We start from the raw sequence: 12,209 nt of genomic DNA on the forward strand, positions 1-12,209 counted from the left end.
TTCTATGAAGAAAAGGTGTCAAGCCGTAATTAAAGCCAAAGCACACGCATCAAAGTATTAGAACTGTCAGTCAATTTGCTCTGAATATATTTTTTCCTGTATATTATTAAGTGTAATAGAAAACTTGTACAAAAAATGGCATGTTTCTCTCTCAGTTTCATTTAATTTATTATTGTCATTGGTTATACAGAATTTGGGTAAGATTTTATGTTCCTAATGATATTAGTTATTGAACTGTAAAGAAACAATTTCAAAAGAGTGTATTTCCTTTCAGATATTAAAGCATTTTCTTTGAAAATCAGTGTGTATGAATAAGAATGTTACATACTGTACGAGGGGTGACTGAAAAGTTCTCGGCCTACCCATGATGAATTTATCGTAGCTGAATGTTACTTTAGCTAATCATAATATATGCCTTTGCAAAGCCCCATACCAAATTTCATAGTACTATCTTTTTTGTTTTTCAGATTTTGATGTTTGAAGTGAAGACGGTGAGCATTTTCTGAAAAATGGATAAAGTGAGCATTCGTGCGGTTATTCAATACCCCCTGAAAAAAAAAATGAGTGGACAGGACATCTACAAGAACATGATGGAAACACTGGGGGAAGATGCCCCATCGTATTCTACTGTGAAAAAATGGGTGGCGGAATTCAAATGGAAGAGCACCTCTGTCCAAGATGGACCTCGCAGTGGAAGACCGGTGTAATGGGAATTTGTACTCCGTAGTGACTGTACAGTCAATTTTCTACGGAGAAATATGACTGCCAATTCCAGTTCCCATCAATTAAGCAGGGGATACATTATCCCCGTAGAAAAATGACTTCCTCTCAATTCTCACTTAAAAGAGGGAGTAGAAATTTCCCGCAGAAATGTGACTGCTCCACTATATGCTGCATATATTAGAAGGGGGTACAAATTCCACGTAGAAAAGTGACTGCCCCCTAAAATCCTTCTTATATTAGGAGGAGGTATAATTTCCCCATAGAAATGTGACTGCCCTCCTAAAACCTGCTTACATTAGAAGCGGGTACAAATTCCCCGTAGAAAAGTGACTGCCCCCTAAAAAATTCTTATATTGGGAGGGGGGTACAAAATTCCCGTACAAAAGTGATTGCCCATTTAATTGCTTCTTATATTAGGAGGGGATACAATTTCCCAGTAGAAATGTGACTGCCATCCTAAATCCTGCTAATATTAGAAGGGGGTACAAATTCACCGTAGAAAAGTGACTGCCCTTTAAATCCTATTTATAACAGGAGGGGGTACAAATTCTCCGTAGAACAGTGACTACCCCCTTATTTCCTTCTTATATTAGGATGGGGTACAATTTCCCCGTAGAAAAGTGACTGTCCCCGCAAATCTTGACTATATCAGGATTGCGTACAAATTCAAAGTAGAAAGTCCCTGCCCCTTACATACTTCTTATATTAGAAGGGGGTAAAAAATCCCCGAAGAAAAGTGACTGCCCATTTAATTCCTTCTTACATTAGGAGGGGGTACAATTTCTCCGAAGAAATGTGAATGCCTTCCTAAATCCTGCTTATATTGGGAGGGGGTAACAATTTCCCGTAGAAAAGTGACTGTCCACTTAATTTTCTTACATTGGGAGGGGGTACAAAATTCCCGTACAAAAGTGATTGCCCATTTAATTCCTTCCTATATTAGCAGGGGATACAATTTTACAGTAGACATGTGACTGCCATCCTAAATCCTGCTAATATTAGGGGGTACAAATTCACCGTAGAAAAAATGACAGCCCTTTTAAATCCTACTTATAACATGAGGGGGTACAAATTCCACGTAGAACAGTGAGTACCCCCTTATTTCCTTCTTATATTAGGATGGGGTACAATTTCCCCGTAGAAAAGTGAGAGTCCCCTCAAATCCTGACTATATCAGGAGTGCGTACAAATTCAAAGTAGAAAAGTCACTGCCCTTTACATACTTCTTATATTAGGAGGGGGTAAAAAATCCCCGTAGAAAAGTGACTGCGCCTTAAATACTTCTTATATTAGGAGGGGGTAAAATTTCCCCGTAGAAAAGTAACTGTCCTCTTAAATATTGCTTATATTAGGAGGGATAAATATTCCCTGTTAAAAGTAACTGCCACCTAACTTCCTTCTTATATTAGAAGGGGTGACAAAAATTCCCCGTAGAAAAGTGACTCCCTCCTAAATTATTTATTATAATTAGAGTGGATACAATTTGCCCGTAGAAATGCGACTACCCTCTGAAATCCTGTTTACATTAGAAGGGGTACAAATTCCACGTTGAAAAGTGACTGCCAACTAAAATTCTTCTTATATTAGGAGGGATAAATATTCCCTGTGGAAAAGTGACTGCCATCTTTAATCCTTCTTATATTGGGTTGGGGTACAAAATTCCCGTACAAAAGTGACTGCTCATTTAATTTATTTTATATTAGGAGGGGATACAATTTCCCAGTAGAAATGTGACTGCCTTCCCAAAATCCTGCTAATATTAGAAGGGGGTACAAATTTACCGTAAAAAAGTGACTGCCCATTTAATTCCTTCTTTTCTTAGGAGGGGGTAAAATTTCCACTTAGAAATTTGAGTGCGCTCCTAAATCCTGCTTATATTAAAAGGGGGTAAAAATTTTCCGTAGAAAAGAGATTGCCCCCTCAAATTCTTCTTATATTGGGAGGGGGTACAAAATCCCCGTAGAAACGTGACTGCTCAGTTATTTCCTACTTAAATTAGAAGGGTGTACAAATTCCCCGTAGAAAAGTGACTGCCCCCTTATTTCCTTCTCATATTAGTATGGGGTACCAAATCCCCGTAGAAAAGTGACTGCCCCCTCAAATCCATCTTATATTGGGAGGGTTACAAAATCCCTGTAGAAAAGTGACTGCCCATCTAATTCCTTCTTATATTAGGAGGGTGTACAAATTAACCGTAGAAAAATGACTGCCCCCTTAATTCCTTCTTATATTAGGAGGGGGTACCAAATCCCCGTAGAAAAGTGACTGCTCCCCTAAGTCCATCTTATATTAGGATAAAGGTAAAGGTAAAGTGTCCCCCTGTGCATAGCACCACGCCATGAAGGCGTATAAAGGGTGTGAGGGTAACGCCCCACACTTTCTTGTTCCGGTCGTGAGTGGGGGTGATGTGATCAGCATCACGTCCCTGACCGCCTTTACCACCCAGGGTTTCCCCCAGGTACCCATATTATTCGACGCAGGGCGGCGGCCGGGGCCGCTTCCACCGTTAGAAAAGTTCCCGGATTTGAACCGGCCGGGGATCGAACCCGGGACCTTGAGCATGGTAGTCAGACGCGTTACCGACTTGAGCCACCGCGGCCACCTTCTTATATTAGGAGGGGGTACAATTTCCCCGCAGAAATGTGTCTGCCTTCCTAATTCCAGCTTATATTAGGAGAGACTACAAATTTCCCGTAGAAAAGTGACTGTCCCTTAAATCCTTCTTATATTGCTAAGGGGTACAAAATCCCCGTGGAAAAGTGACTGCCCACTTAATTCATTTTTATATTAGGAGGGGGTACAATTTCACCGTAGAAATTTGACTGCCTTCCTAAATCCTGCTTATATTGGGATGGGGTACAAAATCCCCGTAGAAAAGTGACTGGCCATGCAATTCCTTCATATATTAGGAGGGGGTACAATTTCACCGTAGAAATGTGTCTGCCTTACTAAATCCTGCTTATATTAACAGAGGCTACAAATTTCACGTAGAAAAGTGACTGCCCCTAAAATCCTTCATATATTGGGAGGGGGTAAAAATTTCCCGTAGAAAAGTGACTGCTCCCTGTTAAATTCTTCTTATATTGGGAGGGGGGTACAATTTCCCCTTAGAAAAGTGACTGTCCCCTTAAATCCAGCTTATATTTGGAGGTGGTACAATTTCTCCGTACAAATGTGACTGCCTACTAAATGCTGTTATATTAGGAAGGGGTACAAATTCCAAATAGAAAAGTGACTGTCCCCTTAAATTCCTGTTTATATTAGAAGGGGGGACAAAATTCCCCGTAGAAAAATGACTCCCTCCTAAATTCTTTCTTATATTAAGAGGGGAAACAATTTTTCCGGTAGAAATTTGATTGCCCTCCTAAATCCTGTTTTTATTAAAAGGTGGTACAAATTCCCCGTTGAAAAGTGACTGCCCCTTAAATATTTCTTATATTGAGGGGGTACAATTTCTCCGTAGAAAAGTGACTGTCCCCTTAAATCCTTCTTATATTAGGAGGGATAAATAATCTCTGTGGAAAAGTGACTGCTATCTTTAATCCTTCTTATATTGGGTTGTGGTACAAAATTCCCGTACAAAAGTGACTGCTCATTTAATTTATTTTATATTAGGAGGGGATACAATTTTCCAGTAGAAATGTGACTGCCTTCCCAAAATCCTGCTAATATTAGAAGGGGGTACAAATTCACCGTAAAAAGTGACTGTCACTTTAAATCCTACTTATATTAGGGTGGGGAACAATTTCCCCGTAGAAAAGTGACTGTCCACTTAAATCTTGACTATAATAGGATTGGGTACAAATTCACCGTAGAAAAGGTACCGCCCCTATAATATTTCTTATATTAGGATGGGGTACAAAATCCACGTAGAAAAGTGACTGCCCATTTAATTCCTTCTTTTCTTAGGAGGGGGTAAAATTTCCACTTAGAAATTTGAGTGCGCTCCTAAATCCTGCTTATATTATAAGGGGGTACAGATTCTCCGTAGAAAAGAGACTGCCCCCTCAAATGCTTCTTATATTGGGAGGGGGTACAAAATCCCCGAAGAAACGTGACTGCCCATTTATTTCTTACTTATATCAGGAGGGTGTACAAATTCCCCGTAGAAAAGTGACTGCCCATCTAATTCCTTCTTATATTATTAGGGTGTACTAATTAACCGTAGAAAAGTGACTGCGCATCTAATTCCTTCTTATGTTATTAGGGTGTACTAATTAACCGACGAAAAATGACTGCCCCCTTAATTCCTTCTTATATTAGGAGGGGGTACCAAATCCCCGTAGAAAAGTGACTGCTCCCCTAAGTCCTTCTTATATTAGGAGGGTGTTCAATTTCCCCGTAGAAAAGTGACTGTCCCCTTAAATCCAGCTTATATTAGGAGGGATAAATATTCCCTTTGGGAAAGTGACTGCCAACTAAATTCCTTTTTATATTAGAAGGTGGTAGAAAATCTCTGTAGAAAAGTGACTGCCCATTTATTTCCTTCTTATGTTAGGAGGGGGTACAATTTCCCCGTAGGAATGGGACTACCTTAATAAATCCTTCTTATATTAGGAGGGGGTACAATTTCTCCGTATAAATGTGACTGCCTACTAAATGCTGCTTATATAAGGAAGGGGTACAAATTGCACGTAGAAAAGTGACTGTCCCATTAAATTCCTGTTTATATTAGAAGGGGGGACAAAATTCCCCGTAGAAAAGTGACTCCCTCCTAAATTCTTTCTTATATTAAGAGGGGATACAATTTTTCCGGTAGAAATTTTACTGCCCTCCTAAATCCTGTTTATATTAGAAGTGGTACAAATTCACAGTTGAAAAGTGACTGCCCCTTAAATACTTCTTATATTGGGAGGGGGTACAATTTCCACGTAGAAAAGTCACTGTCCCCTTAAATCCTGCTCATATTAGGAGGGATAAATATTCCCTTTGGAAAAGTGACTGCCACTTAAATTCCTTCTTATTAGAAGGGGGGACAAAAATTCCCTTAGAAAAGTGACTGCCTCGCAAATTATTTCTTATAATTAGAGGGGATACAATTTGCCCGTAGAAATGTGACTGCCCTCCTAAATCCTGTTTATATTAGAAGGGGGTACAAATTCCCCGTTGAAAACTGACTGCCCCTTAAATATTTCGTATATTAAGGGGGTACAATTTCTCCGTAGAAAAGTGACTTTCCCCTTAAATCCTGCTTATGAATATTTTAAGTAACTGAAATATTTTGATATTAATCAAACCAGGCACACCTTCCGGTGCACCTACTATGTTACGACTTATCTCACCTATATAAATGAGAGCGACGGGCGATGTGTGCATACCCTAGAGCTAATAAACCAAAATGCTATTCTAAAACAAAATTACAATTAAATCCAATTTCAAATATATTTTCAACATATTATCCAAATCAACACAATGTAACCCATCTCCCCCTACTAATAAGCTGCACCTTGACCTGAAATATATTTCAATAGAAAAAAAGAATATATATATAATACTATTTATAGCTACTATTATCAAAAAAATAATTCAAATACTAAGTAAAATGAAAGAATAAAATATAACATCCAGGCCAATAAAATAACCAGCCCCCCATACCCCTATAAAAACCCACACTATTAGTAAAAACAAAAACAACCAAAAATAATAGAAACTTGAACCACCATTCATAAAGAACTGTTAAATCTCAAAAGGATTAAAAATATAAAATAAAAAATATACTTTAACATTTCAATAATACAAAAGAATTAAAATAATCATTACCATGAGTACGCGTAACTGATACTATAACAGATAAGCCAAGGGCCCCCTCATATACACAAAATGAAATAAATAATAAACAAAAATAAGATTCTTCCTGATTATTAATAAAATAATAAGTTATATATAAACATAAGGATAATACAATAAATTGAAGTCTTAATAGAGTTACTAATAAATGCCTGCGTTGAGAAATAAAACATAAAAATCTAATAAATAAAATAATTAATATAAATAATACTCTTAACATAAGTTTTTATAGTTTAATCAAAACAATGGTCTTGTAAATCATAAATGAATTAATAATTCTAAAACATCAAGGAAGATATAGTTATATCATCAATAGCTCCCAAAGCCAACATTTTTATTAAACTACTCCTTGATATCAAAATACAATTAATATTAATTACTATTATAATATTATTAGCACTAATAATACTACAAATAAAACATCCACTATCTATAGTGGGAGGCCGCGGTGGCTCAGTCGGTAACGCGTCTGACTACCATGCTCAAGGTCCCGGGTTCGATCCCCGGCCGGTTCAAATCCGGGAACTTTTCTAACGGTGGAAGCGGCCCCGGCGCCCACCCAGCGTCGAATAACATGGGTACCTGGGGGAAACCCTGGGGGGTAAAGGCGGTCAGGGGCGTGATGCTGATCACATCACCCCCACTCACGACCGGATCAAGAAAGTGTGGGGCGTTACCCCCACACCCCCTATACGCCTTCATGGCGTGGTGCTATGCACAGGGGAACACTTTACTTTTACTTTTTACTATCTATAGGGATTATACTAATTTTACAGACTATTACCGCATGTCTAACAATATCAACATTCCTAAAATCCACATGACTTTCCTATGTACTATTCCTAGTATTTTTAGGGGGAATACTGGTTCTATTTATTTATACAACAAGACTTACACCAAATGAAATATTCAAAATAAGAACAAAAATAATAATTATAGGTGTAAACCTAATATTATTATGTTTATTTATATTAATAATAATAGATCCATTATTAACCCCCTCAACACTACAAAATATATATACATATACATCCTGAAGAAGTACACCCCCACTACCGGGAATAAAACTATATAATGAATCCATTATAATAATAACTACTATAACAGTAGTATATCTATTTATTACATTAGTTGCAAATGTAAAAATTACTAGACTCTCATATGGACCTCTAAAAATAATTAAATAACTACAAATGACAAAGCCAGCACGAATTTATCACCCCCTACTTAAACCAGCAAATAATGCTACAAATTTCCCGTAGAAAAGTGACTGCCCCTTAAATCCTTCTTATATTGCTAGGGGGTACAAAATCCGGGTAGAAAAGTAACTGCACATTTAATTCCTTTTTATATTAGGAAGGGGTACAATTTCCCCGTAGAAATTTGACTGCCTTCCTAAATCCTGCTTATATTGGGATGGGGTACAAAATCCCCGTAGAAAAGTGACTGGCCATGTAATTCCTTCATATATTAGGAGGGGGTACAATTTCCCCGTAGAAATGTGTCTTCTTTCCTAAATCCTGCTTATATTAGCAGAGGCTACAAATTTCCCGTAGAAAAGTGACTGCCCCTTAAATCCTTCTTATATTGGGAGGGGGTTAAAATTTCCCGTAGAAAACTGACTGCCCCCTTAAATTCTTATTATATTGGGAGGGGGGTACAATTTCCCCTTAGAAAAGTGACTGTCCCCTTTAATCCAGCTTATATTAAGAGGGGGTACAATTTCTCCGTACAAATGTGACTGCCTACTAAATGCTGTTATATAAGGAAGGGGTACAAATTCCAAAGAGAAAAGTGACTGTCCCCTTAAATTCCTGTTTATATTAGAAGGGGGGACAAATTCTCCGTAGAAAAGAGACTGCCCCCTCAAAAGCTTCTTATATTGGGAGGGGGTACAAATTCCCCGTAGAAACGTGACTGCCCATTTATTTCCTACTTATATTAGGATGGTGTACAAATTCCCCGTAGAAAAGTGACTGCCCCTTTAATTCCTTCTCATATTAGGAGGGGGTACCAAATCCTCGTAGAAAAGTGACTGGCCATGAAATATTTCGTATATTGAGGGGGCACAATTTCTCCGTAAAAAGTGGCTGTCACCTTAAATCCTTCTTATATTAGGAGGGATAAATATTCCCTGTGGAAAAGTGACTGCTATCTTTAATCCTTCTTATATTGGGTTGAGGTACAAAATTCCCGTACAAAAGTGACTGCTCATTTAATCTATTTTATATTAGGAGGGGATACTTTTTTCCAGTAGAAATGTGACTGCCTTCCCAAAATCCTGCTAATATTAGAAGGGGGTACAAATTCACCGTAAAAATTGACTGCCTTTGTCTTCTTGGAGTTAATCACAAGTCCGTTTTTTTTTTGCACTTTCTATCAGATCTGCTAGTTTTGTTTGCATATCACCATGTGCTTCAGATAAGAAGCACAAATCGTCTGCAAAATCAAGGTCTTCTAGTCTGTTATTCAATCCCCATTGGATACCACGTCTTTTCCCTCCTATTACATTTCGCATCACTGCATCCATCACGATCAGGAACATTGTAGGTGATAATATACAACCTTGACTCACTCCAGACTGCACATCTATTGGTTCAGATACACGGCCTTCATGTATAACTCTACATGTATAATCACGATAAGTTTCTCGGATAAGATCAAGAATTTTTGTGGGCACTCCATATCGTTTCACTTCCTTCCACATTGCATTTCTGTTGACCGAGTCAAATGCTTTCTCGAAGTCAACGAAAACTGTATAGAGACGAGATGACCATTCTATACATTGTTCCAAAATTATCCGCAAGGTGTTAATTTGATCAATACAGGAGCGATTTGGTTGAAACCCTGCCTGTTCTCTTCTGAGTCTCAAGTTAACATGCTCCTTAATTCTGTTTAGGATAACTCTAGTGAAGATCTCACTCGGAATGGACAGAAGTGCTATACCTCTCCAGTTGTCACACTTTGATGTATCCCCTTTTTTCGGTAGCTTCACCAACAGGCCACTCCTCCAGTCCTTAGGCATCACTCCCTCTATCCATATCTTCTCAAATAAGGGTTGCAACATATTTGCTGTGGTGTTTATATCACTTTTCAGCACTTCCGGTGGTATGTTGTCGACACCAGCTGCTTTACAATTACGTACCTCTCTCAGAGCCTGTTTAATCTCTCCTACTGTTGGAACATCCGTCCTAATTCTTACACTGGGGCCAACATCACCATCATTATCATCTTCCTCTTCCCCCTGGTCTATCTGAGCATCCACAGAGCGATTAAGGGTTGCAGAGAAGTGCTCCTTCCAACGTTTCAGTTGGTCCTCAGTATTCGTAAGGAGGACACCATCTTTACTTCTCACTGGTCGATTTCTCTGCATCTGTTTCCTTGACAGAACTTTTGTGATGTTGTATAGTTCTTTAAGATTCCTCTGTTTTGCTGCTTCCTCCGCCTTATATTAGAAGGGGGGCAAAAATTCCTCGTAGAAAAGTGACTGCCTCGTAAATTATTTCTTATGTTAAAAGGGGATACAATTTTCCGATAGAAATTTGACTGCCCTCCTAAATCCACTATATAATAAAAGTGGTACAAAATCACCGTTGAAAAGTGACTGCCCCTTAAATATATCTTATATTGAGGGGGTACAATTTCTCCGTAGAAAAGTGACTGTCCCCTTAAATCCTGCTTATATTAGGAGGGATAAATATTCCTTGTGGAAAAGTTACTGCCATCTTTAATCCTTCTTATATTGGGTTGGGGTACAAAATTCCCGTACAAAAGTGACTGCTCATTTAATTTATTTTATATTAGGAGGGGATACAATTCTCCAGTAGAAATGTGACTGCCTTCCCAAAATCCTGCTAATATTAGAAGGGGTTACAAATTCACCGTAGAAAAGTGACTCTCACTTTAAATCCTACTTATATTAGGGTGGGGAACAATTTCCCCGTAGAAAAGTGACTGTCCACTTAAATCTTGACTATAATAAGAGTGGGTACAAATTCACCGTAGAAAAGTGACTGCCCATTGAATTTCTTCTTTTATTAGGAGAGAGTAAAATTTCCCAGTAGAAATTTGAGTGCGCTCCTAAATCCTGCTCATATTAGAAAGGAGTACAAGTTCTCTGTAGTAAAGAGACTGCCCCCTGAGATCCTTCTTATATTAGAAGGGGGTACAAAATCCACGTAGAAAAGAGACTGCCCCCTCAAATGCTTCTTATATTGGGAGGGGGTACAAAAACCCCGTAGAAAAGTGACTGCCCCTTTAAATCCTTCTTATATTGTAAGGGGGTACAAAATCCCTATAGAAAAGTGACTGCCCATTTAATTCCTTCTTATATTAGGAGGGTGTACAAATTAACAGTAGAAAAGTGACTTCCCCTTAATTCCTTCTTATATTAGGATGGTTTACCAAATCCCCGTAGAAAAGTGACTGCTCCCTTAAATCCTTCTTATATTAGGAGGGGGTACAATTTCCCCGTAGAAATATGTCTGCAATCCTAAATCTTTCTCATATTGCTAGGGTGTACAAAATCCCCGTAGAAAAGTGACTGCCCATTTAATTCCTTTTTATATAAGGAGGCGGTACAATTTCCCGGTAGAAATGTGACTGCCTTCCAAAATCCTGCTTATATTGGGATGGGGTACAAAATCCCCGTAGAAAAGTGACTGGCCATGTAATTCCTTCTTATGTTAGGAAAGGGTACAATTTCCCCGTAGAAACGTGACGGCATTCCTAAATGCTGCTTATATTGGGAGGGGGTAAAAATTTCCCGTAGAAAAGTGACTTCCCTCTAAAATCCTTCTTATATGGGGAGGGTGTACAATTTCCCCGTAGAAAAGTGACTGTCCCCTTAAATCCAGCTTATATTAGGAAGGATAAATATTCCCTGTTGGAAAGTGACTGCCTCCTAAATTCCTTTTTATATTAGAAGGTGGTAGAAAATCTTCGTAGAAAAGTGACTGCCCATTTATTTCCTTCTTATATTAGAAGGGGGTACAATTTCCCCGTAGGAATGGGACTGCCTTCCAAAATCCTGCTTATAATGGGGAGGGGTACAAAATCCCCGCAGAAAAGTGATTGTAAACTTAAATCCTTCTTATTGTTGTAATCCCGTTTTACCTGGGATCTGATTTCAATTATACATTTAGGTAGAGCTTAATTGTATCTGTTGGCTGAACCTGCTCCGATTAGGAGGGTAGAGAAATGGAAAGTTGATGTAAAGGTTATTCTCGCTTGTTCATACCTGGTAGGTGTGTGATGTTCTTGTCCAGATGCTTCTTTGCAGACCGAATCGTGACAGGTGCCAAGGTTCTATCCTTCGACCCCTTGGCTCACCAAACCGAGCGATCCCTTGCGACTCGTAACATGCTAGGCAGCCGTAACTCCGTGTTCCATCGTCGTAGTTCAGTAGTGTTAATGTGTTGTAGAGTATTCAGAGACTACTTATCCATGTGAGCGTCGATGATAATAGTAATCCAAAAGAGCGTCAAAATCCAAAAGAGAGTCGATGATAGGTGTAGTTCAAATGAGCGTCAAAATCCAAAAGAGCGCAAGCTCCGGGAGTGAGCTTGCTTTTATAATCTTAGGCTTCGAAAGGTTGTTAAAACTTTCGAACGCGATGGATCTTGTTTTGATCCACGCGTTTGCCTTTCAGTTCCTTGTTTAACGGAAGTTACAAGTTAGCGCATTCTTGGGATCACCCG

At 38.7% G+C, this 12,209-nt stretch overlaps 1 protein-coding gene across 1 annotated transcript; it reads right to left on the reverse strand.

The window, feature by feature from the left end:
- Positions 1-534: 534 nt before the first annotated feature.
- On the reverse strand, positions 535-9,883 carry LOC146004156 (uncharacterized). The gene is made up of 2 exons (XM_083142823.1): positions 9,457-9,883; positions 535-548 (listed from the first exon to the last, which is right to left on the reverse strand). Exons 1-2 carry the CDS (start codon positions 9,881-9,883, stop codon positions 535-537), a joined length of 441 nt encoding a protein of 146 aa, XP_082998949.1.
- Between the last annotated feature and the right edge of the window lie 2,326 nt (positions 9,884-12,209).

This window comes from Lepisma saccharinum, chromosome 21 (genome assembly GCF_977018435.1).
Source record: "Lepisma saccharinum chromosome 21, izLepSacc3.1, whole genome shotgun sequence".
Lineage (NCBI taxonomy): Eukaryota > Metazoa > Arthropoda > Insecta > Zygentoma > Lepismatidae > Lepisma > Lepisma saccharinum.